This window comes from Rattus norvegicus, chromosome 9 (genome assembly GCF_021556685.1).
Source record: "Rattus norvegicus strain SHRSP/BbbUtx chromosome 9, alternate assembly SHRSP_T2T, whole genome shotgun sequence".
Classification (NCBI taxonomy): domain Eukaryota; kingdom Metazoa; phylum Chordata; class Mammalia; order Rodentia; family Muridae; genus Rattus; species Rattus norvegicus.
In genome coordinates, this window is record NC_141542.1 from 30774985 (window position 1) to 30793660 (window position 18676).

The 18676-nt window shown below is 41.7% G+C and overlaps 1 protein-coding gene across 2 annotated transcripts in view; it reads left to right on the plus strand.

The window, feature by feature from the left end:
* Cdc5l (cell division cycle 5-like) overlaps positions 1-18676 on the plus strand; it is a 38142-nt gene that overhangs the window by 13387 nt on the left and 6079 nt on the right. The window contains 8 exon segments of one of the 2 annotated variants that reach the window (NM_053527.2): positions 80-224; positions 1106-1294; positions 3751-3899; positions 4971-5133; positions 6072-6236; positions 8926-9006; positions 9294-9536; positions 12175-12372. In NM_053527.2, the coding sequence (NP_445979.1) occupies positions 80-224; positions 1106-1294; positions 3751-3899; positions 4971-5133; positions 6072-6236; positions 8926-9006; positions 9294-9536; positions 12175-12372 (1333 nt within the window). 2 annotated transcript variants of the gene reach the window in all.

Consider the following 18676-nt stretch of genomic DNA (forward strand, 5'->3'; position numbering starts at 1 on the left):
GCTTAAAGTTTAATAGTTTATATAGCTCTTGATATTATTGCCTGTGTGTAATTTTCTTTTCTGTCTTGATCCATTACAGTGAAAAAGAAGGAAGAGATAGAAAAAAAGACAAACAGCATTTAAAAAGGAAAAAAGAATCTGATTTACCATCTGCTATCCTTCAAACTAGTGGTGTCTCTGAGTTTACTAAAAAGAGAAGCAAACTTGTGCTGCCTGCCCCTCAGGTAACTGGAACAGTCTATCATCCTGTGGATTTACAAGCTTACATCAGACTCAGTAAATAGAGGTGGGCTGCTGTCTCAGGCCTGTGCTTAATGCTCAAGAAACCATAGTTTAATGGAGAGCCACGTGGAGAAAAGTCCATCGGTGAGCGCATGAGCACAGTTCTGTTATGTGCTCCCGCTTTGAGTGGTGGCAGTTCTTGGTAGTTCTTAATTGAATTTTTCTTTAATATTTCTAAGGATATTTCTTTTGGTAAAATTACAGAAGTACACTTTTAGATTTTCCTAGAGATCTTGAGGTTTAGTGGACTGTGTGATATTTAGTTGATTTTTCAATAGTATTATCTTCTCATTAATAGTTTTGTACAAGTACTTATGTTCTTGATGCATTAAATCTGTCAATATATTGATTTAAAACATTTTGACTATGCCTAGTGCGTACACACCATTGGGATGATATGAAGATTAGTGTGGCTCCCATGTAAGGGTGGCATGCACATATATGATCCATTCTATATTTACAAAGGGGAAACAAAGCTGGGTGGGGAGGAGGTTGGAATATATTGGGAGGAACTTGGGGTGTTAAATATCGGTAAATATTGTATGGAATTCTGTAAGAATTAATAAAAATCCTAAAACAATTTTAAATACAGAAATACAGCCATTGCAGCCAGTTGTTTATAATGTGAACTTTCCCCCCATAGTAAAAGGAAGACTTAAAATTTTATTTTGGAAATTTTAAAGCCAGGCGAAATTAAGTGGTACAGAGAGGCCTTTGTCTTTCTGCCCTTGACCCAGCTTTAGCAAATCATTCTCTGAAACATGGAATGTTTAAGCTGCACTGCTCCTGTTAAAGGGATTACAGGGCTGGTCTTGTCCTTTAGATTTCAGATGCTGAACTCCAGGAAGTTGTCAAGGTAGGCCAGGCCAGTGAAGTTGCACGGCAGACTGCGGAGGAGTCTGGGATCACAAACTCTGCTTCTAGCACTCTCCTGTCTGAGTACAATGTCACAAACAACAGCATTGCTCTGAGAACACCACGGACTCCAGCCTCCCAAGACAGGATTCTACAGGTATGCTGGCACTGTTGATTTGATCATCTTTGTGTCACTGTGGAGGACACCATATGGTTTGGTTGTGTATTGGTTGGGCCAGCAGTTTGATGGCCATGATCCCAGAGCATTTCTTATAGCACAGAAACCTAATTAGCAGGCTAAGTGGTCTGAACTAGCAGGCTCAGTGGTGACCGTCTGTTCATTCACAGCATGTTGGTGCCGGCCTGCCCCTCTGCCTTCATATTGTTCTTGTCAGGGAAGTACAGATTTTGCAGTTCTGTGCTTTTAAGTTTTGTATGTGTGGATGGTTTCTCTGCATACATATATGTGCACTATTTGTGTGCCGAATCTGCATAGTCAAAGGAGGGTGTTGGAGCTCTTGGAACTTGAATTACAGACAATTACATGTGCTGGGAGTTGTGCCTGGGTCTTTAAGAGCAGCCAGTGCTTTTGTCCTCTGAGCCATCTATCCATCCCTCCCTTCCATTTGTTGGTACTTGGTAGCCACTGTGCCTGAAAGATTGTGGACCTGCTGCTGTAGGTCCTCACGGCTGCCTCAGAACACTGGGCATGGAGCAGAGCAGTGCAAGGAAGGACACTGCATGTGCAAGGGCCTCCCACAAGTTGCTGCCTCCTAGTGGCACCCTTTTACTTTGATTTTGCTTTTGAGGAAAGAAAGGGGAGGGAGATTGTGGGAACATTTCAGTATAATTATATATTTTTCAGTATAATCAAGTTGACAGACTAGAATAGGAGACAGCTCCTAGAAGAGCCAGTATTCTGCTGGGTCATTTGGTTATATTGTTTTAGGGTGGTTTTTTTTTTTTTTTTTTTTTTTTATTCTTTTTTTCGGAGCTGGGGACCGAACCCAGGGCCTTGCGCTTCCTAGGTAAGTGCTCTACCACTGAGCTAAATCCCCAGCCCCGTTTTAGGGTGGTTTTAAGGATAGTGTGTTTTCTACCTTTGTGTGTTTATTATCCTGGTACCTAAAGTGAGTCATGTTACCTTTGCTCTTCTAGATGTAGTGTTGTTTTCTCCTCTTATGTAGAAGTTGTAAGTCTGTCTCTTTCTAAGAGATACTTTGTATTTGGAATATCAAAGCATGCTCAGGACTTTTGATAGTATGAAATTCTAGACTCTTCATGAGAAGAGATACTCAGAATCATGGAGCAAGTCTTGCTCTAGTTGTCTACATTTTGCCTCTTAGTAGTTTAGACAATTTACTATACTTGTGACTGCTGTGGGTTGGGGATTTAAACAGGGCACAAAAGGTGACTTCCCCCTGCCTTAAGATGTCTAGTACCTCAGCTGAGAAGACTCAGCATTTGAGGGTGACTTGACAGGTAGTGGCTAGAACACATGGAGTATCATCCTGCATGTGTGGTAGTGATGCTGGATATAGGTTGGTGACTTAGCATGGTGCATGGCATGAGTTTACGTCTGCATCTGCATGTGGTTTATGCGTCTTCAGCATGGCAATTGAACTTCTCTCCGGTACCTCAGACTGATATAAGAGGTGTGAGTGTGGAGAGAAGCTACATCATGGTTCTAAGCTAACCTTGGACATCAAGCCATGCTACTCTTGCTGTATTCTCTGTCAAGGGGAAACACAAGCCCACCTACATTTAAAGGGAGTGGGAGGAGAAGAACACTGAAGACACAGACGAGTATGAGAGAGATGTGTATGTGCCTGACTTTGAAAGGTAAAGTCTGCCTTAGACATGGAGCTGGGAACTATGATAAGGCAAAGACAGTTACAGGAGGGTGAGAACTAAAAAGAGCCTGATCATTTCAGTCTTAGCCAAAAGGTTGAGAAGGCTGAGACATGACCAAGTCTTCAGAGTCTAGGTGAGACTTCTTAAAGCAGTCTGATCCTATGAGTTTTGTGGCATGCATTGGCAGCTTAGGTATGTTTCAACTTCCCAACAGAAGCAGCAGAGACTCAGAGTTGCTTATGAACATTAGATAAAGAATTAGTGATGAAGCTATTCTGAAACCTAGGTGTTGTGACATTTGCCCTCAGCTCATATCAGGAACTTTGATTCTTAGTACTTGATGGCGTGGATACTGGGAGAAGCTCTTGGATAATGGCAGTTTCATACTAAGCCCACAGCACTGTTTCCCCCTGCCCCTTAACACAGAGGCTCAGGTGGCTTCAAACTACTCTGTAACTGAAGGTACCCCTGACTGCTGACCGCCCTGTCTCTCCACCCTAGGTGCTCAGGGTTGCAGGCATGTTGCATTCACACCAGTGACGGTAGCGTATCTTGACATGGAAACTTTATTCAGAACTCCTGATGTGATGCGTTAGGTGGGCAAAGGACTGAAAGCGCCGGCCTGTTCCAGAGCAGTATTCACTCTCTTGGTTTTCCATGAAAGATTGTGTATAAATCCTGTCTGCGTCAGGATTTGTGTAATAGGATCAGAGGCAGGGTTCCACTAGCCTGACTGCTGTGCACTCTCTTTATCTCCAGGAAGCTCAGAACCTCATGGCCTTGACCAATGTGGACACTCCACTGAAAGGTGGGCTTAACACCCCACTGCACGAGAGTGACTTCTCTGGTGTGACGCCACAGCGGCAGGTTGTGCAGACTCCAAATACGGTTCTGTCTACCCCTTTCAGGTATTGTAAACATCAGCATGTTCTGTAGTTTAGAAAAACTTGAATTTAATAACCTGGGCAGCATGCTTTTTTGAGTAATGTTGACAGAGATTGGAATAACTGTTCAACTTCAGTTTGCCTTTTGATGTTTCCTAATTGGGTTACCTGGACTGGAGTTAAGGTTGTGAGCTGCAGTGTGGGTGTAGGGATTGAACCTGGGTCCTCTGTAAGAGCAGCCAGTCCTCTGTCTCTCCAGCCCTGGTATTTACTTTTAGGTGTTAGCCCTGCCCTCTGGATTATTTAGGCTAGAAATCCCCACAGTCCATTCTACTTGTAGATGACAGCAGAATCAAGAATTGTTGGAAGCTAATCTTTGTATAGTAGTTAGTGCTTCCTGTGAGGCTAAAGAGAGCCTAATCTCTATTTTCCTGTGTATATCTTGTCTCTCAAATAGATTGTAAGCTCCTTGGGGGCAGGGACCATGTCTTAAATGATAACACCGCACCTGTTGGGAACAGATGTCTGGCAGTACCATCAGTCTGGAACACAGCCAAGATACAGGAAGTAAGCAACCAAAACCAGAAAGGCTTTGAATAACTAAAGTATAAGTTGCTGCTGGACTTTATTGTTGAGAATCTAAACTTAGAGCCTGTTCATCCTTAGATGTGAATCGGCAACTGTGGTGTTTGGTTTCCAAACAAAATATAAAGGCATAACCATTGAAAGTGCACCTTTGATGGGAATGAGTGTGACAGAAAGCTGAAGACTTAAGAAGGGAGGCAATAAAGGATCAGCACTCTGAGCTCAAACCAGAGGCCTTCGAGGAGTGTGGAGCTAAGCCTCCCTGCCAATTGCTTGTTCTTAGTTACCCCACTACGTCAAAAGTCCAAAAAGATGTTTGGTAGACCTAATACAGGAAGGCAGAAACATCAGACGTCAGGGTTGGAAGCCAGTTCAGTACATATAAATACTATGTTCAGCAAACCAGACCTGAGTCTTAATCTAGATAGCACAGTGAAAGTGAGAGAGCGGTTCTGGTGTCTTTACTCCTTACTTTAGGCATTACCATGACTTAGATTTCTGTTTGTATAGGACTCCTTCTAATGGAGCTGAAGGGCTGACTCCCCGGAGTGGAACAACCCCGAAACCAGTCACTAACGCCACCCCAGGTAGAACACCACTTAGAGACAAATTAAACATTAATCCAGAGGATGGAATGGCAGACTACAGTGACCCCTCTTACGTGAAGCAGATGGTAAGTGTCAGCTCTTTATAGTTATGTATCAGTGCATTGGACCCAGGGACCTTCAGCCTGCTAAGCAGGCGCTCTACACCGAGAGATACCTCCAGCTCTAAATTTTTAAATTAAAGTTTTTATTTTTATGTGCTTGGTGTTTTGCTTGCCTGTGTGTCTGTGAGAGTGTTGGATCCCCTGGAGCTGAAGTTAGAGACAATTGTGAGCTGCCTTGTGGGTGTTGGGAAGTGAACCTAGGTCCTCTGGAACAGCTGCTAGTGCTCTTAATCAGTGAGTCATCTCTCCAGCTCGTTCATGCGCTCCCTCTCCCTCCCTCCCTTTCTCCCCCTCTGTCTGTCTGTCTGCCCCTCCCTCTTTCATAATACCAAATTAAGTGCAGATCCTAATGAGCGTTTTTCTCTGTCCATGAAGAAATAGTTTTGAGACATTTTTAAGACCACAAAACACTGGTTTATTACAAGTCAAGGTTTTGTTTGATATTAAGGAAGATAAGAGATAAGATAAAAAATTGAGGATCACTTTATAGCAGTCACTACTAAGTTAATTGTTTTATTTTTACATATCTAAATATTTACATTATACTTATTTTCTTACTTAGTATATGTTCATGTGGCATATGTGGGTGCCCATTTACCGTAGTGTACGTGTGTGGGTCGGAGCACACTTGAAGCAGCTGGTTCTTGTCCTGCTGTGCACAGCTTGGGAATCAGACTTAAATGGTCAGCCTTGGAGGCCAGCAGTTTTACTGGCCCCAAGCCAGTTGTTTCAGAAACTTGTTTGTTTTGTTCTTGAGGCCCAAGCTGGTTCTGAGTTTGTGGTAATCCTGCCTCAGTTTTGTGATTATAGGCATGTGTCACTGCGCCCTGCTGTTCCAGGCGTCTTAGAGAATTTGTTAGTACTGACAGTGTGAATTGACAAGGACCGATTCTCTTCTCCAGGAAAGAGAATCTCGTGAACATCTCCGTCTAGGGTTGTTAGGCCTCCCTGCACCGAAGAATGATTTTGAAATTGTTCTGCCAGAAAATGCGGAGAAGGAACTGGAAGAACGTGAAATGGATGACACGTACATCGAGGATGCTGCTGATGTGGATGCTCGCAAGCAGGTGAGAGTCGGTGGGAGGCGTCGCTGCAGTCGCACATCTGCTGGTAGGCTTTACAGCCGTGGTCTCAACCCCTTTGAGGTCACAGACCAGGTATCCTGTATATCAAATATTTACATTGCAGTTCACAACAGTAGCAAAATTACAGTTATGAAATAGCTGTGAAATAATTTTATGGCTGGGAGGGAGGGGTCACTACAGCATGAAGAACTGTATTAAAGGGTCACAGCATTAGGAAGGCTGAGAACCTTTAGAGGGAGGCATGGCTGTCAGTGTTTCTAGGTTGCTACTTTGAATTTTTCTAATATTTTAACAAAATTCCTCAAATTATGTCATTTAACAATAATATACTCATATGAATCAATAATCATGTACTCAGAATATCTTAATGGGTTTTTAAGATGTTTGTATGCATATGTATGTATTTAAACACTGAAATTTACTGTGCTTTTCTAAATAAAACACAGGAATGGCCTTTTAAACATTGCTTTAATCTAGTGAAGAAAGGATTAAAAGCAAAAATTGGATTAATTTTGAATAATCTTAGATCTGTACAGATGGATAAAAATTAGATTTGGAGTTTGGGAAATATTAACAGCCTCTTATACCGATGCAGTAATTGTCCAGTGATATATAGGTCTTAGCTCCATTTGAAAGGAGCAAATGGGCTTGAGGTAGTTTTTCTCAGATACTGCATGACCCCTTTCTTTTTTTTTTTTTTTTTTTTTTGTTCTTTTTTTCGGAGCTGGGGACCGAACCCAGGGCCTTGCGCTTCTTAGGCAAGCGCTCTACCGCTGAGCTAAATCCCCAACCCCTGCATGACCCCTTTCTGCCATATTGTATCAGGATGTTTGTTTGCAAGAACAAAATCTCTGGAGATCATGCTTTATTTGTTTTCTTTGTAACATGCTGCACCTTTTCTTGCAACTAGGCAGATGTGAGGGTGCAGAGTTTGAGGTCTAAACTGTTGGACAAAGTTTTAATAAGGAACTGGCACAACAAATGGATTAACACTGTTGTTAGTGTTGCTGAGTGGTAAATGGCAGGCTCCTACCCTATGCAGTGATGGAACTTGTGGAGTGCATTAGGGCCCACAACTGTTTCTGTGCAGGTGAGAGAAACATTGAGACATTGAGATCAATTGATAGGATGGTTAGCCAAACAATTGGCATTCCTTGAGGGTTACATTCATTACAAAACAAAGTGCTTTTAAAGTTTTATCTGTGCTGCTATGTCAGAAGTAAGATTGTTAAGGCAGGTGGTGCCTGAGTGCTCTGGCATTTCATGGAACTGTAGCCAACTGTCCCTCTGAAGAATACTGACACCTCAGACTCGGGCCAGTGGCTAATACTTCCAGGATATTAAGCTAGTTTGTCTTTTGTTTTATTCTAAGCTGTTTACACTTACATTCACATTAATTGTAGTGTGTATGTTGAGCAAACATATTATTTATTTTGTTAGTCTAATGGCAGCCATTGCTAGGCTGCTTACATACTGTGTCTCTTTCAGTTCTTGGGAGGGTCTAGTGGGGAGGGAAAACAAATAAGAACATCCAGTACTATTCATTCCAATGAACTAAACTGGAGAAATGAAATTTCCTTAAGGTAACGTGGCACTTGACATTTTCCTTCAAGGCAAATTGCTACATTGCCTCCTGGTTTGCACCCAGAGCTGTTTACTCAGCCTGCACACACTCCCGTACATGGCATCTTTAGAAGTAGTCTAAACTGGCTCTTTAGTAGTGCACTTTCAGAGGCCTACAGAAAATACTTGTCTCTTATTAGACTCCTTGGTTTCCATATGGCATTATACAGAGTATGCTGGCAGTCTGGGCAAAAGAGAGGTAGGGGTCCTCTACAGTATCACAGATGCCATCCCCCAGGGTCTTCATTGCTTCTGTCATCTTTTTTTTTTGTTTTTTTGTTGTTTTTTTTTTTTTTTTTGGTTCTTTTTTTCGGAGCTGGGGACTGAACCCAGGGCCTTGCGCTTCCTAGGTAAGCGCTCTACCACTGAGCTAAATCCCCAGCCGCTTCTGTCATCTTTTTTTTTTTTTTCTTTTTATATCATCACTTAAAAGGAAGAGAGCAACTTTTTTTTTTTTTTTTTTTATTTCTTCTTGTGGTGATTTCTTTCTTTGAAACTTTGATGATGTCATCACTGGCTATACACCAGCCGCCTCAGTGCCTGTGGGCTGTAGCTGAGAAGGCTGCTGTCACTTAGCGTGGAAATAAATCACCTTGCAGGGAAAGAAGTGAATGTGGGGAGCAGAGGTGGATACTTTTTGTGTTTTGTTGATTTGTTCTTGCAGATAGATACATCCAGTTACACTCCATTCCACTTTCTCAGAAGTGGCATGGAGTTTTAACGTCACACTATTGTAACATTGGCGGGCTTTAGCTTTGGGTGAAAGCAAAGAGTTGTGTTGGGAGTCTCTTCTATGTTTATGATTGCCATCTAGACAAGAAGGTGGCTCTCTGGTGGGCAGAGGCGTGTGAGTCTGGAGCACTCGCTGGGACACTTGAGTTGTCCTTAACATCTTCTGTGTAGTGAGGGCGAATAGATCGATTCCTGGAGTCCCAGAATTACCTCTACACCCCACACAGATGTCTATAGTTTTTAAGCCTTTGAATATAGCTACTCAGAAATGTCAACTGCATATAGCTACAATAATGGTTATCAATTCCCTTTTTAGGCCATACGAGATGCTGAGCGTGTAAAGGAAATGAAACGAATGCACAAAGCTGTTCAGAAGGATCTACCCAGACCGTCTGAAGTAAGTGGTGCCATTTCTGACTTACGAGGTTTGTTTCTTTACCTGCTATTAGTGTATTTTTTAAAAATCTAATAAAGACTATAACAAAGTTTCCTCTGCTTTCTTGAACATAGTAAAGTAGTACTCAAATCCATTCTTGAAAATATTGCACTAATACCATTATGGATTTAGAAGTAGCGGGAGAAATTGCTTTTGAAAATATGAAAGTGCTATTTAGTTTATTCTGTGAAAGTAGGCACAGTATATTGAGGATATGTCTGATCATTTTGCTTGTTTTAAAATTTTAGGTAAATGAAACTATTTTAAGACCTTTAAATGTAGAACCACCTCTAACAGATTTGCAGAAAAGTGAGGAACTGATCAAAAAAGAGATGATTACGATGCTTCATTATGACCTGCTGCATCACCCCTACGAGCCGTCTGGGAATAAGAAAGGGAAAAACGTCGGGTTTGCTACCAACAATTCAGAGCACATTACCTATCTTGAGCATAGCCCTTATGAGAAGTTCTCCAAAGAGGATCTAAAAAAGGTGGGTTGATCAGGACCTCACCATTGTGACATTTCAGCTCTTGTTAGATGCTGTGTGTCAGAGTTAGAACTTATGGGGCCACATTGCTACTCAGAACCAAAGGAAGCACAACGAGGAGATGAATGTCATGTGAAGTGCTATGCAAAGAATATGTTCTTTTCTTTTAATTTGTATGTAGTGTGTGGTCTACTGTATTTTTGAGAGTGTCTCTTTTACCAAATTTGGGGCTTGCCATTTGTCATTTTGCTAGAATGGCAAGTACAAGCTGCAGGGGTCCTCTTACACATCCTGCCATCTCATGTTAGGGTTACAGGGGTACACACACCACTGTACCCAGTTTTTAATGTGAGTGCTGGAGTTCTAAACTCAGGACCTTATGCTTGCAGAGCAAGAACTTTTACCACTGATATGTTTTCTTAGCCTCCAGGATATGTCTTTAATTCTCTGTATTATCAGTTACAGAGGCTTTGGTAGTAAGGTAGTTTGAATTTGTGGGTGCTGTTGGCATGGTTGAAAGTTTTGTTGATTGCTGTCTTCCTGTGCTGAAGTCTGCATTTGAATGCCTTTAGTAGTGAAGTGTTACTTAGACTTCTATAAAAGGTGTGGGTTTTATACTAAGTAAGTGTTTTCTAGTTGTGAGCTCTAATGGTTTGATTATCTCTTCTAGGACTTGTATTGAAATTAATTACCACTGTAGTAGTATTAGGATGTGGGCCCTCAAGAGGGCTCTGTCCTCATGAGTGGGCTTGTTGTTTTGTGAGGGATGCTCTTTGCGATTCAGTCAGAAGGTCCTCAGCGGATGTGAGATTTTGATGGGAGAATTGAAGCAGATGTGCCGAGGTTTATTTGTTACATTCTTCTTTGTCTCAAAAATGGTTTAAAGCAGCCGTTTGCTTGGATCATTTGTTTATTTTTGTAAGATTTACTTTTTATCTGTATGAGTGTTTTGTCTGAATGTGTGTCTGTATGCCACATGTGTGTAGTGCCTGTGGAGGCCAAAAGAGGGCATGGAATCCTCTGGAACTAGTGGTTATGAGCCACTCTGTGTGTGGGGAACCAAGCCCAGGTCCTTTGCAAGAGTAGTGAGTGCTCCCAACCACTGAGCCATCTTCTCAGCCCTGAAAATTCTTCGTTAAACATTTTTTATTCAGTTTTTTAAAACTACATTAATTTTTTTAAACATTGTGTGTGTGTGTGTCTCTGTGTGTGTGTGTGTGTGTGTGTGTGTGTGTGTGTGTCTGTGTGTGTGTCGCGGGGGGGGGGCAGGGCAGTTCATGTGTAGAAGTCAGAGGAGAACTTGGTATGAGTCATTTCTCCTGTTCCGCTCTGTTGGATTAAAGTATTTTACTCAGGTTGTCCTGTTTGGTGGTTAGTGCCTTTACCTGCTGAGCTGTCCTGTCACCCAGAGTATTAGACCATTTTACATTTGAGAATTGAGCTCAGAGGAGTTAAGCATTGCAGGCAGCCACTTAAACAGGGAAGCTGTGACTGAACCTGGCCTGCTCAGTTCCTTCCCTCATGCTGCCCCTAAAACTGCTTCTTTGGTAGAGAACTCAAACTGGCTTAGGCTCTACTATCTACTTAGGTCCTCAGTCTTACTCTCGTGATACCAGTGGTATCCCTTTGGAATGAGCAGGCTTGTCAAAGATACCTGGGATTCCTTTCACCTTCTGAAATCATGAGAAGAAGGTGGACTGGAGTACCTAAGCCAGCATTGGTGCCTTTGGCTTAGATTCTGCCTCATATGATTACTACTGGTATGGTTCTGGGCAAGTTGTTTAATTTCTCTGCGTGTCCATTAGTTTCATTAGCTTTAAAATGAAGACAGTATTGGCTAGTTTGTAAGGTGGTAGATTTTTTTTTTTTTTTAAGAGAAGGTCTTACTATGTCACCCTGGCTGGAACTTGCTCTGTATATGAGGCTGGCTTTGGACTCTTAGAGATCTACCTGCTTTACATCTGCCATGGTTAAACTTTTTGGAAGTAATGAGAGTTGTACTTTTGAACCCAGTTTCTGGCCTGTAATGACTGGTGCATAGTTGAGAGATGTTGCTATGTAATGAGTCATAGCGATGTTCATGCTCTTGGAGAACCATGGATGTTTGACTTTCAAAAATCAGTTTGCATCTTAGAACCCTTAGAGCTTTCTCTCTGTGTGTGATTATATGTGTTTGCTGTATGTGTATATGCCCATGTATGTGCTAGAGGACATAAGTTGTCTTCATCACTTCCAGCTGTGTCCTTGAGACATAGGGTATATGCTCTGTTGTCCTTCGCTGAACCAAAGGCTTGCTCTTGCTGAGTTGGCTGGCTGAGGCTACAGACACATGATTATGTCTGTTGGGGTCTTGGTGTTTCTGTCTGTCTGTCTGTCTCTCTCTCTCTCTAAATGGGTTGTGGGGATTCCAACTCAGACCTTCGCGTTTGCAAAGTAGGTCTTCTTACCCACTGAGCCATCTCCCTAGCCCTTCTTAGAATTAGAGGCTTCTTAATCTGGTTAGCTCAGGTATTGTCCATCCCCTTCTACAACCAACCAAACCTTACTGTTGGTTTAGGGAAGGAGGGAAATAAACTAGTCGTATGCTTTATTTATGATGGTGGAAAGTGTGTGCTTCAGTTTAAATTATTACTGTAAACAGGCCCAGGATGTTCTGGTGCAAGAGATGGAAGTGGTAAAACAAGGAATGAGCCACGGAGAACTCTCCAGTGAAGCTTACAACCAGGTGTGGGAGGAATGCTACAGTCAAGTCCTCTATCTTCCCGCTCAGAGCCGCTACACACGGGCTAATCTTGCTAGCAAAAAGGACAGAATTGAATCACTTGAAAAGAGACTTGAGGTTGGTATCCATTTGCTTATTAAAATTTTATTATTATTGTGTGAATGCGCGTATGATGTGTACGTAAGCTTTGCTGAGCCAATTCTTTCATTTCCTCCTAAGTGGGGTGAGCATTGAGCTCTGGTTGCCAGGGTTGTGCTGCAAGCACGTCTACCTGCTGAGACAGCTCCACTGCCCTTGGTATCCTTTTAAAATTCTAATTCATTCGAAATTGTGAGCCAGTTAATACCTGTAATGATGACTTAAGCAAACCAGGCCTGGACAGCTGATCGCATCGTAGTTCTTGAGGAACCATCTGTCAATCAGAATAAGGAATTACTAAAGTGTTGCTGGTTGCTCAAATCAAGGTGGGTCAGTGAGATCTCAGCAGTGGAAGTTTTGATCTATAGCTCACAGAGCACTGAGGTTTACAGAAGAAATTCAGTACATTTTTGTGTATTCAGAAGTTTGAGTTAGAGTGGAGCTGTTATGCAGACAATGGCTTCTGTGATTTCCTGTCTGAAGCATTGAAATCTGTCAACAACAGTTCTTGGCATGTGGTTTCTTAATATAATGTTCACAGTTTGAATTCCAGGATCTCTGTAGACATTTTGCCAGTGGCATGCAAATTGTGCTCACAGACCACGAGGCTGCCTTGTGGATTCTGTTTTGGTTTGTTTGTTTGTTTTGTTCTTGAGACAGGGTCTTGGTGTGTCACTATGCCTATCCCTGGAACTTACTGTGTAGATAAGGCTGGTCTCAAACTCAGACATCTGCCTGCCTCTGTCTGCCTCCCAAGTGTTGGGATTTGAGTTGTAAGCCACCACATCCAGCATGCTTTCTAAATTTTTAATAATGGTCTTTAGGGATATGTCTGAGGCCAAGATGGACTAGGGAAGGAAAAAGATCCTTCAGGACACTGTATGCAGAAAATGGCCTCCGCTTCCTCTTTCATATGATTGTTAGTGTTAGTGCTAAATCTAGATATTAGAGTTACTGTAGGTAGTGGGGATAGTGAAATGAACAGGAAATAAACAGTGTCTTCTAATATGAATATTCTAATTTAATCTTTATGACCACATGTATAAGGTACCTATGGTCTTGCCTTTGTGTCTGCTGAGTTAGGAAATTTGTCTTTCTACAGTAATTCTTGCAGTGCCAAGGCCATGAGTGTTGTAGTTTTATGACTTCCAGCAGGTGGCACTGTTGCTCTGTTTTGATTCATAATTAAAGCTCTTGGAGACAGAACATGAGCGGTTAAATTGTAGGTTATACTTTGTGTTGTGCAGGCTTCGTTTCTTAGAAATGACAGTTATAGATCTAAGGCCAACTTTGTAATTGATTGGTAGCCTTCTTGGAATGCTTCCTTGTAACATCTATATATAAATACTTCAATCTCTCAGTTTGAAAATCTTCTCAGTTTGAGGTAGGTAAACTCTTTCTTCTACAGATGGCAAGGACATTTTATGCTGTTTAAAATAAATAGGATAATTTCCCTGACTCTCATTTACTCTGTTGAGGCACTGGCTTTGATGACAGCAAATGAATGTCACAAAGTGAGTGCTGCTGTGGAGTGCGGTGACGCTTCTCTGTTGAACCAGCCCTGAGAATTCTGAAGGGAAAAGCACAGAGAGCTCTGCTGAGTTGGAGATGTACTTGGGTTGTGAGCAGTCATTAAAAACATGTGGCCCTCTTTGTTCAGTTCATACCAGGGACTGAAGTCTTCTGCTGAGCTGTTCTTGTTGAAGGATTGCTGATGTTGGAAGAATATTCATAAAGCAGTTTGAAAAGTACTTTTTCTCTTTTTGACTCCTGGGTAACTTGACTTATTGTTAACCATGCAAGTTAATTTTAAGGAATGCTTAATCAAATCTTTCAATTAGTAAACTCTTTTTATTCCAAAAGAAAATTTATTAAGTCTTCAGGAAGAAGAGAAGCAATTCAAAGATCCAAATAACAAAGCTTCCATCTAGTGTGTATCCATCTGTAATTCACAGCTAGATTTCTCAGAGCTCCTGAAGACGACACCGTTTACTGGTTTGAAATATATAAATACTTTATTTCAATTGTCTGGTGATTCTTTCATCATCTAAGTTGATTGCTAAATTATAAACATCACCCAGAGTTTGTTGTCGGAAGGAACTGCAGTTAAATGGTGTAAACTAACTGCTAAACCACCACTGGAGGGTCAGGGAGATGAGCTTTCTGGGCAAGCACAGTGCACCGTGGCTACCACTGTTTGTCTTTTGCTGCCATGCACATTGGAATAGTGAATCCACATTGTGGCTCTATCTCAAGTCCATCAGGCAGGAAAACATGCAGAGTTGTCATGGTTGGTGTTTCCTAAGTGTACTTAAAAAATCCTTTGAAGTTTATACTGTAGGTCAATTTTTTGAGCCACCACTCATGATTAATATTTGTAACTTGTCACTCTTTAAAAAAAATTCTTAAGATACTTCAAAATTGGGACTTAGCAGTTAAGAGCACCAGCTGTTCTTACAGAGGACCCAGATTCAGTTCCCAGCACCCACATGGCAGCTCACAACTGTCTGTATATAACTCCATTTTCAGGGGATCAATACCCTCACACAGACTTACATGCAGACAAATACCAATGCTCATAAAATAAAAAAATAATCATTAAAAAAGAGAGACTTAAAGCTAATAGAGCCAGCTCATTAGACGCAGTGCACGGTTGGGTGTGTTGTGTGCTTGAGTCTGTTAGGCATGTTAGTCACAGAGCAGAATGAGTGGGAAAGAGGTCTGAAGTGTGACTGAATTCAGGGATTCTGTTTTGCTTTGAAGGCAGAATTAACTGGAACCTTGTCAGACATTTGTTTGTAGAGGGGCAAGCAGAAATAAGAGCTCAGGGAAGTTGTGCAAGTACGGCTTACAGAAGGCATTTTAACATGCAGCAGAAAGTCCCAAGCCTTGGAATAATTTCTGGGTCTGTTACAAGCTCCTGTAGGAGGTTAGGACTTTTTTTGTTTTTAGCGATTTCCCCTAGAGTAACAGAGAGCCTCAATTTCTGTTCCTTGCCATGACTCTTAGAAAATGAGGGATGGCCATAATTCATTGTAGAAAAACTTTCACCAAATTTGTTAAAAGTACAATGCTTTTCTCTTATTTACTCACACACTTAGGGAATATTGCCAAGTAGCTTCTGTTTCAGACACTGCTCTAAGCTGGACACATATAACAGGGAACAAGACAGACGAGTGCTTCACTCTTGGGTTATCTGGAAAACACTAGCAGAGGCCTCAGTTTTGGTTGATGCTAGTATCGTCAAGTCATTTCTGTATTTGGGAAGTGCAAAGAAATTCTGAAGTGTTCTAAGTTGTTTCCACTTTGAGTGGAAATAGGAAATCATCTGAAGACATAATTAGTTTGTGTGAAGCAGTTTCCATTAGGTGCAGAAGTGAAATGAAAGCCAGAATTTAGGCCCTGCCATTAAGTTGAATAATATTTGAAATTGTAACTATGCTGCTGTGTTGAAGAAGCTTGGCAGGAAATTGGGTTTGGTCATGTTAGCTATAAAATGGAAAGGCTTTCCTCAGAGGTAGGAACTAGGCCCTGTGGACACTTCTTCATGTTACTTGCATGGTCAGTGTGGTCAAGAAATAGTATGTAATGCTGACTTCTTGGAAATACGAGACTTAAAGAACACAGGTAGCAATTTAAAGGCCTTGGTATATGTTTTTTTTTTTTTTTTTTTTTTTTTTGCTTCTTTTTTTCGGAGCTGGGGACCGAACCCACCTTGGTATATTTTTTAAAGCTCTGCCAAGGACCCTGGCCTTCTGAGAGTTACGTTTCAGCACAATTGGCTGTACTGTGGACCTCATTTTTCAGTGCTTTTCATTATAAAGGCAGATATTTTAACACAGGAAAAGATGCACTTGTTCCTCTAGAGTGAAAGCCTAGGCTAAGGATTAAGTTGGTCAGCATTGCTGGATAGAGAAGTCCGTGCTGGAAGCACTTCTGCAGCTGTTCATCTGATCTCCTGAGGCTGGAATAGGTGGCCTGGGGTACAGAGGAGGACTCTTCACATTATGCTGCCTGGCATCTGTCGTTCCTCTTCAGGGCACTGGCAGGTTTCTTAGTTGTCTCCAGCAAGAACTCAGATAGAGCTGGACACTCAGGTCAGAGATTGAGAAGCACAGCCGTGTTGCTCAGTCCTCCCCTGTATGAGTTGGATTTGTGTTTTATCTCCTAATCTGAAGATGCAACAGAACATGCTCTGTGGTGCTCTGCCAGCTGCCTTGCTGGTTATCTTGCTTCATTGGGATGCAGTCGAATGCTCGCTAAGTCTCATAGATGCCAACTGTAATCACTTGAACCTACATCTCATCAGTAGAGGGAAGGGTCACTGGAAAAACTCCATATTAATAAGGAGTATGGCAGTGAAACGAGAGGCACTCCTGACTTGTCTGAGAGTGTTGTGGTGATTGCGCTCCATCCTTACTTTGACAGGATCGTGTAGCTGAGTGATGGACTGGGCAGTGAGCTGCCGTCTGCTGTGTGTTTATTTTGGGTGTCCCTAAACCTCTTTTTATATAAGGGTATATTCTGGGCCCTTAAGCAAGTTTCAGTGAGGGATGCTCTGAATGTTTCTGAACCTCACTGGAATGGGCTTAAACTGCAGACAGTACAGGAGACCCAAGGAGAATGTGTTTATTTTGGAATTACTTAAGCTTAGTAACCTTAACAAACTCAGTGAGCTTGAAAGTAACAATTACACTTTTATAAGTCCCATACAGCTCCCTTTGTAATGACCCGAGGAAACACTTACGGGTCCACTGATTCATCTCCTGGGGACCGTCAGTTTTCCATTGGTCTCTGGCCAGTCTGTTTTAGACAGTTTCTCTTCTATGTACTTAAAAATAACATTTCTAGACGTTTTTCTAAAAATAATACCTGTGCTTTGTAGAAAATGTAAGAGAAATAGAAAAACTACAGAAGAAAAGAAGCTTACTGTTCAGAAGCTAAGTCTGCAGATGCAGTCACCTCAGATCGCACATGTGTACACACGTATACATCTAAATGGTTTTACTTATTTAATTTTATGGTGCGTGGGGGGGGTGCTGCTTGATTATATGTAAGTGTGTCACGTATGTGCCTAGTGGCCATGGAGGGTCTTGGATATCCTGGAACTGGAGTTACAGATGATTGTGAGCTTTCATATGGATTCTGGAAATGGAACCCAGGTCCTCTAGAAGAGCAGACAGTACTCTTAACCACTGAGCGAGTCATTCCTCCAGCCCTTCTTTTCCTTTTTTGTTTTTTAAAACTACTTAATTTTATGGTGGGTGCTAGTGTGAATGTGCCCATCGTCTGTGTACCATGTGCATGAGAAGTCCGCAGGGGTCAGAAGAGGGTGTTGGATCTTCTGGAACTAGAGGTGTAGATGGTCGTGAGCTGCCCTGTGGGTGCTGGGAACCAAACCCAGGTCCTCTGCAAAAGCAGTAACATCTCTCCGTCTATACTCACAACCTTTCAGTGAGTAAAGAAAGGGAACTTTTAAAACGGAACTGAAACAATGTATACCATGTTTTCCATCTAATAGCATAGTAGTGTAAATAGTAGTGTAAGAAAAAAGAACATTTACTCCCGTTTAAACTCTACAGGAAAGTGTAGCTTTTGTAAAATCTGTTAAGTACCAGTTATGTTTATGCGTGCTACTGCTTACAAGGTTGTGAAATGTCACATTTTAATCCTGTGAATCATCTGGTGTGTATTTTCTATAGTTTTGTAGCTTTAGAATAAACAGTTAGAAATCTTTTTAAAAAGAGATTTATTTATTTATGTGCGTACACTGTGATGTTCAGACACATCAGAAGAGGGCCTCAGATCCCATTGAGATAGATGTTGAGGGCCACCATGTGGTTGCTGGGAATTGAACTCAGGACCTCTAGAAGAGAGCATCTAGTACTCTTAACCACTGAGCCATCTCTCCAGCCTCACAATTAGAATCTTAATAGCTTCATTCAAGCGTTGAAATTCTTGTTATGCAGGGACATACAAGTTCATGTTTTGTTTATTTGTCTAGAATGTTTTTTTTTTTTTGTTTTTTGTTTTTTTCTTTTCTTTAAAGGGATTTGTCTGGTAGCATCAAGCCACTCAATTCCCTGTCCTATTTGAATTTCTTCAGGGATGTTTGCATTTCAGCCCTGGGAAGACATTTTGTTAAAGCATTGTGCTCTAGTCCAGGCTACTTATGTGGTGGGAATGCCAAGGAAGCAGGCTGACTAAAGGCTAACCTGTTGTTCAGAGCCCATCTTTTTTTTTTTTGGAGCTGGGGACCGAACCCAGGGCCTTGCGCTTCCTA